This window comes from Festucalex cinctus, chromosome 6, assembly GCF_051991245.1.
Source record: "Festucalex cinctus isolate MCC-2025b chromosome 6, RoL_Fcin_1.0, whole genome shotgun sequence".
Taxonomy (NCBI): domain Eukaryota; kingdom Metazoa; phylum Chordata; class Actinopteri; order Syngnathiformes; family Syngnathidae; genus Festucalex; species Festucalex cinctus.
The window spans coordinates 9,727,241-9,748,415 of record NC_135416.1 but is presented as its reverse complement, the minus strand read 5'-3'; the positions used below and the strand labels follow the sequence as shown (position 1 = coordinate 9,748,415).

The window sequence follows — 21,175 nt, the reverse complement described above, 5'->3', positions numbered from 1 at the left end:
CATCCATCAATGATTTGAATCACCCAAGAAAAGCTGTCCCTGTCTACCTAGACGTGTTGCTATTAAACCTATAACACAGTAATTTGTCTAGCATTTGTATGCTGATTTTATTTTTTATTTTTATTTTTTTATATGATTGTTGCCACTTTCAAAGTAATCATCAGGCCAAATGGACATTGAAGGTGCTGATGACACACCATCAACAACCACACAATCATAAGACCTCATAATGATGAATGCAGTATAAATACTGCACGTCACATGCCAGCGACTCACGTGGCAAGCCAAGTTATGCAAAAGGGTGAGGCGAGGCTGCTCATGGGGAGATAAAAGGGGCCACTAAGTTCGTCAACATTGATCAGACTGTAAGTATTATTCTGCAAATAGGATGTGACATCATGAAGAGACGTGGCAAACGTTGAAAACCCATCTGAATAAAGTATATCAAGCACTTAACTTTATTAGGAGAAATAGGAATCACTGATACAATGTTATCACAATATATCACACTAATGTGGGATAAAATAGTAATACGGTACAGCAACTATATGATTCTCACTCTTAGTGTGGAGTTGTGAATTTTAAACAACAGAGCTTTCCCTTCCGTTCAGCTTAATGCTAACAAACAATGCAAAACACCACTGACATGCTAACGCTAGCATCACAAGTTGCTAGTCACATTTAGACACAATATAACACTCACAGTCATATATTCTTCATTCGCCAACGGTGGGAATTACAGAGTAACTCATGACTCGTGATCAATAGTATCATGATACGGCAATTGTGCAATGATCACACTTTTGCAATATCAATTAGTATATCACGATACAGTCCTTATATTATGATTGCTGTTAGGAATACCGAGAGAACTTTTTATCACAATATTTTGCCAACAATATTAATAATATCCCAATATACAATGATTGGTTAATATTTCGAAAATATTAATCAATATTTTGAACAACAAATATATAATGATCTCAGATGTCTTTCTGAAAGTGAGAGCTCAGACAGTGCAGTTGTAACTAATAAAGTGTCTGTTGAGTGGATGTAGATGGGTAATAAAAGAAAAACAGAACAGCTGTTTTGGGCGACAAAATCCATCAGTACAAGCTGGTCTTCTGCCACTTCCCAAAGTCCACTGAGTGACCTTTAGTGTTGAATTATTGTCCAGCACACAAGGAGGTGGAAGGTGCATCACCCTCCAGTGTGCTCTTTCTTCCATACAGCAAAAATGCGACAACCTCTGTGATACTTTTTGTTTGTTTTGGCGCAATGCACACACAGTGTAGACAACTCCTTTTTTTTTCTTTTTTTTTTCTTTTTTTTTTTTGTCACAATCAAGAACAAAATGCAGAATTCATGACAGTCTGCTTGCTTGATGACTGATATTATACATAAACAGTGCCCTCTGCAGGATGCTCAGCTAAATTTACAGTAACCAACTCATATTCAACTTCAGTCTGATTTCCAAGTCCCAAATAATAATAATAATAATAATAATAATAATAATAATTATAAAATCTTCCCATGCCATTTACTGTGAACAGACTCTATTAACTTTTTGTTGAACATCTGACTGAGCTTAATGCCTTGTTTTGAAAATATGTCTCATTTTCTCAGAATAATCAAAGTGGATTTGTGGCATATTGAAAAAGAGCTTTTCCTATGCACGCCACGCCCAAAAGATGGTTCTAGAACATTCTGCTAAATATGTATGTAGATATGTCTGGAATGATGTTATCAAAATTAATGATGACTAATAAATACATCACACAATTCAACCCTCACACGTAAACATGGCAGATTTTATTCAATAATAGTGGCTCAGTGGCAGGTACATAAAGCAAACATCACATCCTGTCTAATTGTAGAAGCGTGCCTCTCCACATGATGTAGGAAGTAAGGAAATTGCTTTTCCTGTCCTGCTGTGTTTAAAGCCAGCTGATGTTACACAGACACACCATAATAAAGTATAAATATACAGAGAGAGAGAGAAAAAGAGAGAGAGACTTCTAATGGATAGGGTTTGCAAATGTGGAGTGGGAGTTCCATAATGGGGATCTGGAGGTGGTGTCTGTGCCCATGTCCCCGCTGGCCCATTCCTGTAGACACACACACCCCCACACACGCACGCGGACACAAACAACATCAACACGATCACAACACAAGCTGCGAGCGACCCAGCATGAAAGCATTTCCTGCAGCATAGCTTCTAGTTCATCTCTCTGTTTGGTAAACTCTCACACAGTTTTGGGGGAATTTTCACATTTGGATGTTGCTGTTCTCCCCATAGCAGCAATAGATGATAGTTTGACATTAATAAATAGCTTCAAAGTCATCTGTGGTGGTCCGCTGGGCCGAACAGCATGTTGGTGGAGCAGTCAAGACACCACTCATATTGACACTAGCATTGGGGGGTGATCACTTTTTCACCGAGTTGGAAGAACTATATATATATTTTCTTTCTTTTATTAAAATGTAATTTATTGTAAATAAGTGATAGGATATGAAGAATAAGGGGTAGGACTGGATAAGTTTTCAAATTCTTCCTACTCCCTTGAACATATAAATCGATATTTATTGGATGTTTCTTTTATTTTTACTTTTAACTTTCTTTATTTGTTTATGTGTTTATATAATTATATATGTATATATGCATATGTTCAATAAACCTCAAAACTTCAAACTTCAAACTCTTGCCTTAGTAGTAATACTAGCGTTAATGCTAATCACCCCCTCAACCAAATGAGGATTTGGGTACGCGTCAGTGTTAGCATTGGTCTCTAAGACCTCTCATGTAGTGTTAGCGGTATGGTGGAGACTTTCTCATCACAGTGGAAGAGCTCCAAATTATTCTCACCACAATGAACTACCACTCGTGTTGCGTTAGTCTTAGCACTGGCGCTTAATCAGTGGATTAGCATTGATGCTAATCCATTGATACAAGTGCTACAATGACATGGACAGAGTTGTAACACACACGCATTGAGAGTCAGTCTCACACATTTTTGTCCTATCTCACACTCAACTTTCATTTCTCGTGCTAATCAATTGATTAGCAGTGATGCAAATACATATTTATTTTCAATGTACTTGCATCAATAGTTAAGATCGCCCTTATTAGGCTGAAGCTAATGTTAAAGTCTACACTACAGTTAGAAGCAAGTAGCTCACTAATGTTGACATTATTAATAGCAACTAACTAGCCAAATAACTCGTCAGCGTGCTATCTTTTTAGATCATTAGGGCTAATCGCCCTCTAACCACATTGGAAGACCTCTCGTATCGTTAGCACTGTTTCAGAGGATTGCAACGGATGCTAATCTAATGCTAACACAAAATAGGAGGCCTATTATCTTGTGTTAGTGTTATCATTCATGATATTCACCTCATCACTGTTTTGAAATACAGTATGTAGACCGAGCGAAAGGGCTAATTAATTTCACTATTGACTTTGTTCGTAAGAATTAATGCTGACACTTAAATCAGATAAAAGTCTTATCTGTATTTGTAGTTACAAAGGTTGGAATAAGTTATTATAACGCATCTAGAGCGGATAAATCATTGGAGGATTTTTTTGTTGACGTTTGCAAGTGGAGTTATAGCTGATGAGTAATAATTACCTGGGAGGTGACACTGGTACACCTGAGGGTTAGGTCTGCAAAGAAAACAGCAATATCATCACAACTTTATCAATACAACACTTTACTAGATCAGCGGTTTCCAAATTGTACTGAGCCAGGGCACACATTTTACATTAGAAAAGTGTTATGGCACGTCATAAAACGAAATGTCCAAAGTAGGCTATATACCAGTACTGCATACTGAAATAGTGTCCATGCTATGACTTATTCTGTTGCATAAATGGTAAGACCGTGGATAAAACTAATTATGTATCTTCTGCCATCTAGTGGTCGAGTATTTAATTATTCTGCCTGTCACTGTCATTACATACATTTTGCACAGTCGTTGGGAGTCATTATACTAAAGCATCAAATTCAGAAAAATTAATTGGAAAGAATCTCACCAACAACATGGTCCTTGGAGTGAACTTGAGTCCAAAATTTCGCCTCCTGCCTAATGGGAAAAAAAACTACATATTTTTATGTTTTTTTTTTTTTTTTTTTTTTTTTTTTTTTTTTTGTTTTGTTTTTTTTTAAATAACAACACTACTGTGCTTGACTCAATACCTTTTCTTCTTTTCATCAGCTGCTGCTTTCACTTTAAAAAAAAAAAAAAAAAAAAAAAAAAAAGCATATTTGAGGCTAAACATAAGCAAGTGACATAAGTAGAGGTGCACTGGAGGAAATACTGTACCCTTTTTGTGTACCACCACCACCAGTAGGGCCAGTGAGCAAAGGATGAGCACCACGGTGGCTAAGGAGCCAAGTATAAGAGGCCAATCCACACCTGACGCTTCTGCACATAAGATACGATAAGATACACGCATGCATGAATGGAGGCTTGGAAATATCTTTCTATGAATATAACGCTACCTGGTGTTGATGGTGGAGGAAGAGCTGAAAAAGAGAATACATTTTGTAAGTCCAAGTAAATCTCTGTGGTGGGAAAAAAAAAATCAGCTTTTCATCCATTTTCTATAGCACTTGTCTTCATAAGAAGAAAATGTCTCCAGTACAGTCCACCTTATGGTCATTATATGTTTTATACAAAATTTTTTTTTTTTTTTTTTTTGTTAAACAACCCAGAAAGTTGGGTCAAATTGACCCAAATGGGTAGCTGGCCCAACTTGATGGGTTGTTTTAAACAAATTGACTCAATTTTTAATCTAACTCAAATTGACCCAACGAGAGGATCTGACCCAACTTCGTTTCTTTCTTCTTTTTTTTTTTTTTTAAATACAAAATCACTTTTTTTTGGGTGCAAAATACATTTAAACACACAGAGAAAGTTGGGTGAGTCCTCAGTTCTGACCCCTTTATTTGTTTTGATACAAATTACCTTTTTTATTTTAGTTTATTCTTTTTTAGAAAATAAAATAAATGGGGGGAAAAAAACAGAAAAAAAAAAATCTTATCTAAAGGTGGGTCAAACTGAGCCAAGTAGACAATCTGACCCATCTTTCTGTTTTTTTTTTGTTTTTTTTATACAATATGATCCAATGTTGGATCAAATTGACCCAAGTACAGGATCTGACTATTTTTTTTATTTGTTATTTTTTTTACCCATAATTGGTTTATTTTTGACTCAACTGTTTTTAGAGTGTAAAATTATGAATATAATATTGCATATTTAAACAAATACAAACTTTTTTAACTCATTGGATTTTTGAATTTGCAACGTTGCAATGCCGTTTGCTGGCTGGCGCTTAAATCAGCACAACCATTGGCTGACTCATGAAAAGTGGTAGCCTCCACACATTGCATGACAATTCAGTGCTTGTCAAAAAACTCAGATGCAGTACACCAATAGATCGGTGCATCTATTTAGTATGTGCCCTGCTATTGACTGACGAACTATTCCCACTTTTTGTCCAAAGTCAGCTACTGAGTCTCCAGCTCACAAGCAACCCTAATGAGGACAAGCAGCCAAAATCTCTACCTTTGGAAACGGACAGAGAGCGGCTGCGTTCAGAATGAATCCACCTCCCACTCAAGAGGACGCTGTACTGGCACTGGTACAAAGCCAACAGAGTGTCCTGCACTGGGACTGGGAAGGTGGTCTCGTGGCTGGTGGCTTGTACTCGGTGACTGGCCACAGGAAGTTGAGTGTCCAGCAGGTATAGCGTGAACACAGCCCCGGGGTACGCAGGGGAGCCCGTGCAGAGCATATGCCATACTTGTGTGTGCTGTCGGAGAACGAGGGTGGGTACGGGTAGATCATCTGGATACATCCCAAAAAGGAATCAGAAATAAGTCTCTCTTTTTTTGTACTCAACAACACCTTTACGATGAAGAATTTTAAAAACATGACAGATGGATAGCTGGAATGGCAGATAGAGGGACAAACGGACAGACAGACAGACAGACATACAACACAGTTACCAGTTACCTTTAACAGTGATTTGAATCTTGTTGCTGACAGTTGAATTGACTATGTCCTCTCCAATAGCCATGTAGTAGATGCAGGCATACTCGCCGCCCTCTTCCTGTTTCACCGGCCCCACGCTGAACACTCCCGGTTGGGATTCCAAGTTGGACACATGAGCGTCATGATGCTGAATGATCATGTTCTCCCCCGCTGAGGATGTCCTCAGCAAAATGGAGGTTGGTTTGTCGGCGGACTGAAGAGATGGGATAGAACAGCTGAAGTACAACGTGTCGCCACGTTCAACCATCCCACCGGCGGGCTCCACTGATAGGACCGGAGGTGGCAGGGCGGGTACAGCCAGAGTGGGGGCAACATCTAGAGAGGCAAGGTAAGATATGAACAACAGTCATGGGCCCTGAATCTTTATTTATTTGTCTTCACAGTGTGGAGTCAGGACCATTATTCCTCAGTTAAGCAACCCTGCGGCCTATCCCAGGTGACGTTGGGGAAGTCAAGTCAAGTCAAGTGAAGTAAAACGAGTTTCAAAGTGAAAATAGCAAGCGATTTTGGTGTTATACAGTGAAAACAATGACGGATAAAAAAGTATTGTGACGTCATTAAAAAAAAAGAACAAAAACTTGTGGCGTGGCTTCATTCTCAACCCTAAGTACATCTTAACCAGTCTTCATGGAGTCTAAACTCCTGCAAATCCCGCTGCCCCATTCGAATTTGATGATATCCCCATCCTCCTAAATTAATTTGAATTTGCACGAAAACATCAGAAATTTGACAGAAAGGAAGAAAAATCACAAAACAATCTAAAAATTAAGTATGGAAAATTATAAAAAGGTAGAAGAAAATTAATTGGACGCTGCATATTTTTGTATTCTGGTATTTTACTGCTCCAGGTAGATTTTTGTTATTTATTTGGCATAAAATGGCTCTTTTGACAGAAAGGTTGTTGACCCCTGCTTGAGTCGTAGCCTATACATTGCTCATTGAGCGATGCTAATTTATGCTACATATGCCAAATATGGTCAAGCTTATTCATCTTCTACGCTACCTACCCATGCTGCCAATGGAAAATTCCCAATTTGTGAATTTGGAGGGGTTTTTTTTTTTTTTTTTTTTTAATTGAATGCACAAGAATAGACACACCCGAAGGACTACATTACATTTCATGTAATCCTTATAGTGCACCATTTCCGAGTGTAGTCTCCTGCCGTGGTTTACCGCAGTTGCTCACCAAACCTCTCGGTGTAACTGTCTGCAGTGTGCTTTGTGTTTGATGTTGTGAGTGGGTGGGAGCTTTCAATATGAAATGCAGGATGTGACAGCCGCAAAACGCGCGCGCACACCACACACACACACACCCACGCACACACAAGGAGCAGAGGACAATAAGCAACACAGGGAGCACCTGCGTGCAACAGCAGCGGATGGGAGTGTTTATTATTTTGTGCCACATAACGGTAAAATCAGTGCAGATTGATTTTATTTTTTTAAACACGTTATGGAGTGTCATGTTTGACTTTCTTATTGAGTATACAGCACTTACCTGTTTGATGTTCTATGGGTAAATAGGGACTGAAAGCACTGTAGAGGCCTTGCTGGTTCACATACATACAGCAAAAAAGTTCTGGTTTTGTTGCCGCTGTGGGTTGGACAGTGAAGCGGACCTCCTCAGTAGGTGACAGCTCCACTGAGTCCACCTTAAGGAATGGTTAACATGTGCAATCAAGTGGACACGCGCACACACGCAACCCCATAAAATCCTGACTCTCTAAAATGAAATACCTCTTTGGTGAATCTGTACAATTTGAAGAGAACTCCTTGGTGACCCTCTGAGGCCCGACAAACCAGAACCACAGAGTCCCTGGTCCATGAATGGATCGAGAGTTTAGGTGCCGGCGGGCTGAGAGGAGACGTGGAAGCCCCAAGTGTTCCTAAAAGAAACGGACATTACACAACAGGAATCAGTTCCTCTTCCAGATGAAGCAACAATGCAGCCATGCAACATGTGAACACAATAAGTGGTTGATAATGGACAGAGGTGAAGGTAGACGGTGTTGCTAATGCTTACCCCATAGTGGTAAAGAGGCTAGTAGCAGCGTTTGTATCCAAAGTGTTTGTCCACCTCGCATCTTTAATTAACACAAGAAGAAGAGTGGCTGGTCGACGTTGCCTCAAGAAAAAAAAACAGCTCTCTTTCTCGCCCCTGTCTCTTCCTCTCTCTGCTTTCTTAATACATATGACATCCTCCTTAAGTCATGTGTAGTGTTGTGATGGAGGGGGTTGAACCTGCACACTTCCTTTTGTGTCCACCGGTCGGATGCATGATATCATCTGAATGAACAGCAGGCCCACCATTGTCTTTTGTACGTTAAATCATATTGTTTCTTCAGCTGGTGATAATATTTCGACGTGGGCAATGGGGAAAATCCTGAATTGTTTGAGGCACGAAAAAGAATGCGGTGTGAATAGTTGTTTGTACCCCAGCCTCTCACCTTCAGCCAATCGCAAGCAAAATGAGGACTCAACTCAACTTTATTTATAAAGCGCTTTAAGAACAGGAGTTTCTGTATACAAAGTGCTGTACATAAACATCATGAGCTTGTACAGTGTCACTTTTAAAGGAATGCTGTCTACTGTAATGTCTAATATGTTTAAATTATTTATTTCAGCGTGTTTCATTTTGGAACACTACAACTAATGGTATGGAGGTAAATATGGTGCAAAAGTAACTTGTAAAAAAAAAAAAAAATTGTACCTGTAGAAAAAAAAAGTATAAATTTGATCTGTAAAAGTCGTGATTTGTACCTGTAAAAGAAAAATGTGTGCATAAAAAATGTGTATCTGTAAAAAATAAAATGTGTACCAAAAAAAAAAATCTGTACGTAAAAAATATTGTACCTGCAAAAAAAAAAAAAAATTTACCTGTATAAATGACAACTTGTAGTCAAAGTGGGTTTTCTGCTGCTGTCCAGTCACATGACTTTTGCACCAAATTTTTGCTACAGTGTAGAAATTTGGTGATTTTTATTTTTTTTATGTACAGAATTTTTTTTTTTTTTTTTTTTTTTTTTACATAATTTTCTTTTTTTTAAAGTACATTTTTTTACATACAGATTTTTTTTATTACACATTTTCCTTTTTACAGGTAAAATTGTTTTTTACAGGTCCATTTTATTTTTTATGTACAATTTTTTTTACATGTACAAATCACGACTCTTACAGATACAAATTTGTACTTTTTTCTTTCTTTTTTTTTAACGAGTTACTTTTGCACCATATTTACCTCAATACTAGTGCAAGACATATATAAAACACTCTGCCCAACATCCTGGCAGCTAGCCTGTTGGTGACTAGCCCAAGATGCTAACATTTTTTTGCCATTTTTTGCTGGCAGATTTTTCTTTTAGTAGAGATCTAATGTGCACTTTTTTTTCCATTTAAAACTATTTCCAGGAGTCTCAATAAAATGTCAAAATGTTCTTTGGTGAAAATACATGAAGTTAATGTCTAGTTTATGGCATTTTGGGTCGTGGCTCAGTTTTATATTAAGTGCTGAACAGAGCTTTTGTTACCATAACAACCGGGGCGACACTAGGCCTTTCCAACAAAGTGAGCAGCTACTCAGAGTTGTCCTCCTAGCGACCTTTTGGACCGTGTCTATGGGCAACAAATCCAATGGTTTTTAATTGCAGTATTGCTTCTGAAGGCAAATATGTATATTATATGTGATTAATCCACAAATGTTTGCATGATTGTAGTGATCTAACATTTGAATTTTGTGAAGATGTCATAGTTGAATTAGATAAAATATATATATAAAAAAAAAAAAATGCTGGAACATGGATGCACTCCGTTCTCTTAGATCAGTGAATCCCACAGGCTCTCTCTGCTCTCCTTTTCGTAACCTTCACTACGACCTTTAAACGTCTTAAAATAATCGAACTCTCTTCTGGAGCACATCAGTATGTGACCCATTTACAAGCTCCAGGGGAGTGAAGCGACCCATTTTGATTGCAGACGGTGTTCTTCTCGCAAACTCCTATGGCAAACACCGGGACACACCGGGAGTTTTCTAGCCGGGAAAAGGCTCTTTTCTATAATTAGTGTTGTTAAATGTGAAGTAGCTAGCAAAGAGAACGATGCATTATTCAAACAGTGAGTTCTCAGAGGAAGGAAGCACTTTCTGTACTATGTGAGTGATGGAGGAACATCTGCAAAATCAGAAATTCATCATATTGCTCCTATTTTCACATTATTGCAATAACTCGTTGAGATATAGTGCACTACATCCAAGGTGGTGTAGCTGAATGTATTTAAGCAAACGCAATGGAAATAGACGCCCCCGAAAGAAAAGAGATGGCTGTAATTTCCTTTTATTTGACAGATGTGTAGCCACAGAGACCAGCAAAGCAGACGTGGCATCTGTAAAGCTAAACTTGACTTCTTCTTTTTTTTTGATGGCATGCAATAATTTGAGTTGACAAACCTTGAGAAAAAAAAATAAATAAAATAAACTACAACCCAATAGAGGTCCACTAGCTTAATGCTAACATACAATGGAAAATGCTGTAGACAGGATAATGAAACTAGCATCGACACTGTGTTAATAAATACAATTATGTGGTATTATTGTCTCTGTTATACTGCCCTCTGGTGGCCCAGGCGTGTCAATGGGCATTGAAGCATGAAAGCCAACAAATTGTTTAATTGTTGTTATTGTGATTTTTATTCTCCACACTTTTTTGCCGCCTAACAACTCCCACATAATACTTCCAATTTACATTGTTCAAATTTCAATTTGCTTCAAAAATTCACACCTCACGTGGTATATATATTTTGCCTGATTCCACATTACTTACAGTATTTGAACAATTTAACATTTAATATCAACATTTCGCCATTTATTTTCAATGGGAAAGTTATTGAACTTTTCTAAGTATCACTTTCCACGACCATTTCCATATATATAACTTTTCATCAGTAGCAGGTGTCTGATAATACAGTTATAATTTCATAATTTATCTCTCAATGTGCTTTCAGCATTCCCACGCAATTTCTCCAGAAATTGCACTTAGTCTAGTTATTTACATGCTATTGAATTATGTTTTTATTGTATGTTTTTTGTTTAATTCTTTACATGTATTTAATTGTGTTTTTAATAGTGCTTTTTGGGCGTTATTGTGGGGTTGGAACAGACTTATAGCTTTCTGATTCATTTCAATGGGGAAAGATGATTTGAGATATGAATATTTTAAGCTATGAGAATGGTCACGGAATAAATTAAACTTGACAGCTGTTTTACTGATTAGTATTTATTTGTGGCTAAATTATAAATTTATATATTTAATATCAGTTTTAAATTAATTTTCACAACTAAATGACTTCCCCCTTCATCAATCACGATTGCACTTTTGAGCTTTTAAAGGCATTTTGATGGATTTTCTACTATTTGTGTCCCGTAAGACTTTACAGTCACAATATTGTTAACAAGAAGATATTCATTCTTTTTTGCCAGTCTTAGAACATTGCTTGCATGTAAAAATCCTGCCTTAAATTCATTATGACACAGATAATAAGAATGCCTGATTTATTATTATAACATTCCACTTACTACATGCGTTTTGTGTCTGATATTATACCACACTTTTTGATTGTATGAAATCATCATTACAGTTTCAGTGATATACTAGTTAAGGGCAAAATGTGCATGATACGAGATGCACAAGTCGCAAGCGGACGCTGATTCAACACGCACAACCGGATAGATTATTTTTAACAATTCTCTGAAAGCAATAAGACACCTGACTTCCTGTGTTTTTAACTAACACTTCAGATAATCAACCACTATATACCCTTCCACCGAAATGGAATCTGCCTGTAGTGTTGATGATCATTCTTGATATTCTGCCACTACAAACACCAATTTCTCTTTGTTACAGCCTCAACCAAGCGTCTGTGTCAAACCAGGTCAGCTTTCCCTCCAGTGTGGACCGAGTCCAACCAGGACACAGGAATGGACGGACACCAAGTGACCTGGCAGGAATAATAAAGACGTTTATTAACATTTCAGTGCAGCTAAAGATCAGTGTCCAAATTTGTGGCCTATAAAACACAGTGTTGCTTCCATTTTCTTTTGAACTACCAACTGTAATAACTGTTGATTGAAGCAAAAATGGCTACATATGCTTCAATGACTTTATTTATCATCTTTAAGGGAACATATTCTTCAGTTTGTTGTGTGTGTTTTCCAGAGAAAGTTTTGCATCCTGCATTTCAACTCTCTAAGTGACTCTTTTCATAATTCATTTTAGTTTGCTGCCCACAGTGCATCTTCACAGTATTGTTTTGTTGTTTCCTTGCCAAGGTTCTCTTCGGGGAATGCAGCTTTTATTTATCTGGTATTTAAAAAGAGATTAATTTAGAGCAAGGGTGGAGAACCTTTTTCCCATCTGGGTACATTTGAGTTTTTATGAAGTCCTCTGAGGACCAACGCTCAAACAAATGTTTATTATACATAATGAGCAATTGTGAGATAAATGCTTTGGCCCTTTTTCTTTCTGTCTTGCTTTATTTATTTATTTCTTTTTTTAAATAAACGTTCCTCTCCGGTTATACTTGTTTTATAAAATGAATCTTTTGCTTTGAGTTGTACATTGCAAAGAAGAAAAGCTATAGGTCAGGCAGGGGTCACTAATGTGTTGTGCCTGTTCCAAAAATGGATCACCAGTGATGGGACATTGTGAATTTCTAGGAGAGTTGCAGAAGTGATCATTTGCACATGTAAACACTGGCATAGATTTATAGAAATAGAGAGTCATATATTAATATTTATCTGTTTCCTAATTATTGTGATAAACCATTAATGAAAGTGTCTTCACATAAATTAATATCATTCAATGTTAATAATAACATATAATAAGAACATTTGATAAAAGATTATTTTGCACTGTTGTTTGTTGTATGTTTTTACATTGATCACCTTTTTTTGGTTGCATTTTATCAGTAAATTCCCCATGCGTTGTACTGTACTAACAAAACTGCCCACAAGGGGACAGTATGTTGCCACAAACCTGCTCTAAACTGACTTTGAAGTCCACTAATATTTAGATTTTGGGGGAATTCACCTTCATGACCTATCATTGGGGGTCTACAACCTATAAATATATATTTTAAATTTGTATGACAATAGCTCTTTATCGAGTTTATTTTAAATAACTTCCAGTTCTATATTTATAGCATCACATGCCTGTAATTTATGTGTGTGTATCAGGAGCTAGGTACGAGTGTTAGAATTTACACAATCATATACTCACATCGAGTTGTAACTTGAAGGAGACAGTTTGTGCTTTATAATGCAGTAACATTTTGTAGAGAGTGAGGTTTTTATTTCTACATTATGGGAGTAGTTAAATGATGAAGAAAACTGAGAGGTTTTCATATCAAATCTTCTATGTATCAACAATGAATCATCGTGTCTATTTTCGATAAAGCTGCTTGTGTCATTTGAGTGTCAAATGTTTTTAGCGAGACAGGTTTAGAGGAACTTAAGTGGCTTTTTACTACCCGCTGGTGCCGTGTAACTTTCAGTGTAGAAGTGCTCTTGAAATATTCACTGTGGTTGAAATACAACACTTGTCACTACCTGCTTTGTCTCTTGACTTACAACGAGGATCTGTTCTCTTTTTGTGGACATGTTGTTCCACTTTACTGGGAAATGTAAATTATCTTCTGCTTGGTTTGAAGCCACAGCTACGGATTTACTTTGAGGGAGCACTTGCTGTTTATGTGTCCTAGAAAGGATTCAGAGATGTGAAGGAAATTGGATTTGATCCAACAGATTGGGAGTGGGAGGTCTCTTCCAGTCAGTTATTTCATGGTGTGATTCAGAAGGATGTGTTAATCACCTGTTGATACATTATTGTTGAGACAAATGCAGATTTCCTAACATGTGGCTTTATCACGGTGTGGCTTTTTGACTACTTGAACTACTACTTGAAAAGGAAATCAGGTTTTATGCTACAGGATTCAAGGAGAACGCAAAGAAGTCTTCCAGAAAAGCCACACGAGGAGCTTTCCAGTACTATTAGAAGCCATTTGACCGATAGCCCCGCTGACACGCGTGGAAATGTTGCGTGATGTGATGTCAGGCTGTGAACCATCTGGACCGATGGGATGTGATAGCACATGATGGTCTGTCTTTTCGATTGCCTCATTTTCTTATCATCGCAGGACAGCGTTGGCAGCGTGGCCTTCTGTCAGACGCGCTAATGACACAGGCCTTTCACGGCTACTCCAGTTAATGTCACTTTAGAATTGAATTCCAGAGAACTGTCGTCATCTGCCAGCTGTGTGAATTGCCAAGTGGTACAAACCTTTGATAATGCTCGTCCAAAATGTATCCCCATGATGTTTTTTATGGATGATATTACATTATATGGAGATACGGCGTGTTTAATTATGATTAGCATTCGGTAGACTCCTGTTGCGTATGTTTTAAGAAAGCTACACAAAGTGATAGTTGTGCTACTTTTCACAACGATAGCCCTTTTATTTTGCTTAAAACACTACTTGACAAATTGTAACGTGCCGATAGTAGATAATATAAGTTGAAGTTCAACATGTATCGCAATAGGCATGTAGCTCAATTAGCATGTAGCTCAATTAGCATATGGCTTAAGTATAGCATGTTGCACCTGTAGCTGTGAGCAAAAATCATTTGGAATTCATTCAACTAACCGAGCAGAAAGACAAGACCTCGGAGGAGAAAAAAAAAAGATAAAAAGTGATGTGAAGAGTGAGTGAATGTTTGGAAAGTGGACATGATAAGGCCTCCTAATGGAATGTGTCACGTCCTAAAAGAGACAGAACTGGAACAAAGGAGAAGAAACTAAATAGATAGGAACTGGATAAAGGGAAAGAACAGAAGAACGACACAGTCTGATAAAACAAAATGTACATTTATCTCATTGATTAATGGCCGAGTCAGTGGGCATCAAGTTGTGAGTGACAGGATCCATTAATGCAGTGAGCACTTTTCCAACCACACTTGGACACCAAAGAAGTACAGTGGAACACAATCTGTCGCGGAAGAGCGATCCCGCTCCAATTTGTTTTTACGTTTTGAAACAAGTCTTTCCATAGAAAAGAATGAGAGTAGAAAAAAATGACTTCCAGGCTCAATGTTTTATTATCTGTGCAGTGTAAACAGAAGTTAACGGTAGACAATGAAATTTGATGGCACTGGATGTGTAAAAAGAAGTTAACTGTTCTGCTTTATAGCTTAAAATGAATACATTGTGACCTCAGTCTTAATTTTCATGAGAGATGTTGTGATGAACAAAGATTAATGCTTCTAACTAACTTGCCAGGGTACTGTTTACTACAAGTAATACTCTTTTATTAGTCTTGTTGATTTATTGTTTACATGACTGTATTTTACTGAGCAGCCAGGACAGAGTTGTGTGATGATTTCCTACTTTATTTAATCATTATCTGATCAACTTTGTGTCTCTGTACGTTGTTTAAATACATGTTATTTAAAGCGACAGTGGCCAAGCGCCATCTAGTGGTGAAGTAACAATTCATTCAATTCAAAAACTCACTATTGATTTCAAATAATGTGCAAAAAAAAAAAAAAGTTCTATCACATCAACCTATAATCCTAGGTCTAGTAATAATAGTAATATCACATTCTCACATACTGCTTTGCTCTCGCGAGCATTTACTAGCTTCTTCTTCTTATTTTTTGTACTAGCTTCTCCCACTAGCCTCACTTGTTAGCCACTCCAGCTTATGGTTCCGACAATGTAATAGTGTTTGAGTGTGTTTAGTGTCAGAAATGGTGTCTACAAGTTATCCTAATCAAGAAAAAGTAAACATTACCCCAGATAGAAGTCCAATGTGAAACAATTTCAGAATCAAACTCTGTTTCAACTATTCATCAAATGGTTTGTTATTCATTTGGAAGAGAAGAAGCTCTTTCACTTTTTTTCTGGTAGTGTGCAGTGTTGATGAAATTTGTGAAGGTGTCCTGCAACTATACACAACACGCACACGCACAGTCTGGAATGGAGGCAAGGCCCTGCAGAGCCCCACCAATGACAATCAAGGACGCCACAGCCAAGCTGGCATGATTATCCTGTAACTATTGAGCTATACGGGAGGACTGCTAATGAACACAAACATCACTCATTCACCCCGGAACGACCCACAGCCCCCCCTTCCCCACTCCTCCTGTACACCCATGCAAGTATTAAAATAATTCGCTACCACAATAGCACGCTATTGGGTTAGCACGGGTTTAGGTCTGTTCCTAATGAATATGGTAGACATGTGGTGCAATATTTAAAAGCTCCAGAAATCTTTTTCATCTCAGCATCTATTATTCAGTTGCTACACTATATAAAAGGCACAATGCAGGCTTGAGAGAGTGTTGTGCGGGCGCCGTAGTAGGAGTAAGAACTGAGGATTGTTGTAGTTTACGTGACCTTAATCTGACTTTGAACACGGTGTCTTTTTTTATCATGTGCGTTGCCACAGGTCTAGACCGTCTGTTGCAGAGGTCACCCCCACCTGCCTGGAGCATCTGCATGGAAGGCACAAGCCTTCAGGCTCACATATGTTTTTTTTTAAATGGTTTCATGTTTATCTCCATTTAGTTTCTATCAGGCATTTTCAGTGGGCGAATAGTTTTACTTTGTTATTTTAAATGCTACATGCCCAGCAGTTTTAAGAGTCCTGATGAGTGCTCTCCTGAAAATCTGTAAGAAATAATTTGTGGAAATATTTTTTGTCACCAAGTATCTCTTGTTGTTCCGTTCACTCAGTCAGCCATCTTTTCTCTGCGAATACACTTTTTTATTTCTCATACTAGTTCCGTGTTTATTTAATTAGGTCACCGATTGGTGTTGCCTGAATAGCAAAGCTGTCACAGGAGTTCACTTCTGGATCATTGCTCGCACTCTCTTTCTGTTTCCCTCTCTGCCGCTGTCAAACTAACACACATATTGTGCAGTCTAGGGCTGGGTATCGATTGGAATTTTCTTAATTGATTCGATTTCGATTCACAAGAGTTCAGTTCGAAAACAGTAAAATACACACAAAAAAAATCAGCTTTTAAAATTCCATTTTCTTAAGAATTTCCGGGGGGTAATGAGATATTTAAATAATCGATTCATGGTTTTATTAATTGATATTTTATTAATCGATATTGGGCTCGAAAAGGAAAACTTATTTGCTATCGATTATTTGATTTTTTAAAAGCCCTAGTACAGTCATTCATACGCTCACCGTGGGCATCATGAAAACGGATAAAGTCAAGCGAGCCGTGGGCCAAAAACAGGCAGCTGCTGCCATGAGGATGTTGCTATAGTGAAACGTGGTGGATTGCAGGAATCTTGCAGAACAAAGTCACTCGTGCTAGAGTTACCTCAACTTTCACAATGCAGAATGTCAGCCTGGCTGAAGTAGCGTCTTGAAACTGAGGCTAGTTAGTAGACTACACCAAACATACACTTATAGGTCAAAAGTAAAACACATTGGGTTTAAGCTAACTAACCCAATCCTATAGGGACAGAGATCATACTGGATACATACAAGCAAGGAGTAAAACTACACCTACTGATGAGTTTAAGCTATATATATATATATATATATATATATATATATACATATATAAAATTGCTCTGTTACCAGTGCAAAGAAGAATTTAATCATGAATGTAAATAAACAATGATGACTAGATTTGTCGCTGCTCTGCAGACTGCAACACAGGAAACTCATTCTTGCTCAAAGTGATTCCGCAAGTGTTTCCTATATATGTCACAACAAAGTGGTGTCAAGAAGCCAGACTGTCTGCATTGAATGTCTTGTTTGACATAATGCTATCTTGAAATTGCGATATTATGCTAATAGCTTATTAAACAGGAAAGAGAGGTTTTATTTCTCACGCTATCCTTGCATCATGGTATACTGTTTTATACTGTATGCTGTTTTAAAATACATTGACATGTTCTTGGGAAAAAAAAAAAAAAGAATCTTGCAAACTGGTCAAAATGTCAACTGCTCCCTGAAAATGAAAGAGTCTGCATTAAAGCATTTCATGATGGTGGATGGCCGCTTCTCATTTTTGTGACAGGTGATCAAATACATGTGTTAAGCACTCTATTTAAAAATGTTGTTTTGTTTCCCTTTCTAGCACGGGTAGGCAACCTTCCAAAATAGATACGTCTTCAAAAGAACTGTTATGAAAAGCTCAAAGGCTGTTAACCCATAACTGCTCATAAAATACGTACAGTATACGAACGAATAAACAGTTGTTGGATCATTGCAGCCAAGAACAGTATAAAAACAGAAATGGCCTCTCATAACAATGTTCCCCACCCCCAAACATTCTTTTGGAGTGCGTTTCACACTGTGACATTAAGCACAGGAACCTAATTACTTGTTTCCTTCAGTTTACAACTCTTTATTTGCACTGTTAACTGTTAAGAGAGTGTTTTTATTTTCAGTGTTCCAGATCAATGACTCCTTTCATGGTCCAGTGTGCGTCAAACTCATTATCCATCAGGCCTGTTAGCACCGATTGTTGCATTGTTTGAGTTAGGCTCACATGCTACCAAAGCACTTCGTATAGTGTGGCTCTTGCTTTTTTTTTCTTTTTTTTTTTAATAGTGATACTGAACACCTTCTGTGAATTTTATTGTATCTTGAATTACATACCTGCAATCACCTTACGCTAATCTTTTCCCTTTCCCCATTGTCATTTCCTGATGGATTTGGATGGACATTGTGTTGTAGTTGTGTTTTAGCCTTTTGAGAACTAATGCAACTAATCGTTTCAGAGTGGAGAGTACAACTTGACAGGTGATTTGTGTGCTCTCACTGGATTCTCTACACCTAAACCAAACGTACTTAACATTCCATCTGTTATGACTAGGGTCATGCAAGGGTTATGCTTATACTGTCATGACTAGGGTCATGCAAGGGTTATGCTTACTGCTATGACTAGGGTCATACAAGTGTAATGTTTAGTACTGTCATGACTAGGGTCATGCAAGTGTAATGTTTAATACTGTCATGACTAGGGTCATGCAAGAGTTATGTTTGGGTCACGACCGTGAGGTCAAGTGTCTGTTTTGAACTGATGTAACCAGCATCTAGTTTCAACTGGTAAGATGCTATGTGATGTCAGAAGCTATGTGATGTCAGGAATCCTGATCGACATGTAACTATGTGATGTCAGGAATCTTTAATCACTTTATCTAATCAACAGCCAATCAGATAATTCCATGTCAGTCCTGTTACCCACATGTCGAGCCACAACAAATCAGATCGATTCGCTGTCTATATAAGCCTGTCTGAGAAGTGTGTGTCTTTGTCGGATTATTCTGTTACCTCTGAGCAACTCTCGTTGTTTTTTGTGTAGTCAAGTTTATTCCACGCTTCTCGATGTGAATAAAAATAACCTCAGCACATAACACCATCAATACATGTTTGAAGTTGCTCATTCACATTCTAACAATGTGAATAATAATCAATAAGTTGAAAATGTGTCATTCCCTGAACGCAAGTTTAACCCAATCAACAGTTACATTCATGAGGAAGTTCTGTACATAGACGTAGAACATTACTTTCTGGTAATTGAATGGATTGCTTACAGTATTCTCAATTCACGTTTTGCACTAAGTATGAACAACGTATTGTGGTTCACAAAGTCCACAACTGAGTTTGAGGAAGCTGATGCTGTTCATGTGCACTCTAATGTATGTCAGGACACACTCAATCTCAAAGGATACTCACTTTGTGGGAATACATACATACATTTTCATTTAAGATGTATGGCAGCAGAGTACGCTCTCCAAATAAGTGACCTAAAAACTCATTTCTCTTTAAAGTGCATCCCTTTCGTACTAACCCCCCTCCTGCCTCTACATCATTTATCTTGCTGCATTGCGAACAGCAGCAGTGGGTGGAGAATCCTCCATAGTGCTGTCTCAGCTGAACTTTGCCAACTCAAATTATTTGAATTCTCTACATCTCGCAGATCAGTCTTTAATTGATCTACAAGAGAGAATCGCTGCCTCGTATTGAATGTAGCGTGATCCACTTTCAACAGATACAGTCCCCTCTACACGAGTGTGTCAGTGTCACACAGACATGATTAGAATTGCAAATTGTGCCTTAGCAAAGGGAAAGGAGCGGGCCATCCAAAAAATAGCACATAAACAAATAATTACAAGCCATTGGTTTATAATTGTTATCATCACTGACCTGTTTGTAGAAATGAGACCAATTCTTGTTGTGACTGTGTTGTGTTATTATGCAGCAGCAGAGAAATCAGGTCAACTCACTTGCTGCATGAGAAGATGTATCACAGCTAAACTGAGGTTCATTGTGTTAATGAAGCAATTACCCGTGTGTAAATCAAGGTACTGGCCCTCAGTTTCTTATTTTAATTGATCACTGAGTGTTGCTGAGTTATTACAAACTTTTAATAAAGTTGATGTCATACTTAAGTCAACAACAGTGTGCCTGCATTCCTCATAGACAGTGGTAGCTTGACCACTCACCACTGAGTGCACCACTCACCTCTGTTGAGGACATCTATATGAGGCGGTGCCTGAAGAGGGCGAAGAAAATCACGAAAGACTCCAGTCATCCAGCACATGGACACTTTACCCTCATGCCCTCTGGAAGGCGTTACAGGAGCCTCCGGACTAAGACCACTAGATATCAGAATAGCTACTTCCCTACTGTTGTTAGACTCCTGAACACTGTCTCCTGATCATAATTGCACTACTGTAAATAAATATCTGTAAATACTGTAGAGACAGTCATATACAATTATTTAGCTGTTTATCAATATTATATACATATTCATATCCTGCCATAATGTGTACATACTAAATCGATCTTATTTTTAAAATATATAATTTACTCTTGCTAAAGGACTTCTGGATGGATGCAAACGGCATTTCGTTGTTCTGAACTTGTGACAGTGCAATGACAATAAAGTTGAATTCTATTCTATTAAGAGTGACCTGAATTTTTTGAGACCAGCAGCTACTGTCTTTTTGTATTTTAAATAATGGTAAAAAGTGAGAAAGATTAAAAATGGAGAACATAGCGATGTGAATATTCCTGATTGTTCTTGCCTCAAAAT

At 37.7% G+C, this 21,175-nt stretch overlaps 1 protein-coding gene across 2 annotated transcripts; it reads right to left on the bottom strand.

Annotated features, from left to right (window-relative positions):
• Positions 1–1,797: 1,797 nt before the first annotated feature.
• On the bottom strand, positions 1,798–8,226 carry LOC144020948 (uncharacterized). 2 transcript variants are annotated; one of them, XM_077524878.1, is made up of 11 exons: positions 8,081–8,226; positions 7,795–7,943; positions 7,556–7,709; positions 6,019–6,372; positions 5,569–5,850; positions 4,503–4,526; positions 4,324–4,425; positions 4,197–4,227; positions 4,034–4,083; positions 3,630–3,664; positions 1,798–2,108 (listed from the first exon to the last, which is right to left on the bottom strand). In XM_077524878.1, exons 1-11 carry the CDS (start codon positions 8,139–8,141, stop codon positions 2,019–2,021), a joined length of 1,332 nt encoding a protein of 443 aa, XP_077381004.1. In that variant the 5' UTR covers positions 8,142–8,226; the 3' UTR covers positions 1,798–2,018. The 2 variants fall into 2 exon arrangements, with proteins under 2 accessions (XP_077381004.1, XP_077381006.1); XM_077524880.1 differs by lacking the exons at positions 1,798–2,108; positions 3,630–3,664 and having other exon boundaries at positions 4,034–4,099.
• Between the last annotated feature and the right edge of the window lie 12,949 nt (positions 8,227–21,175).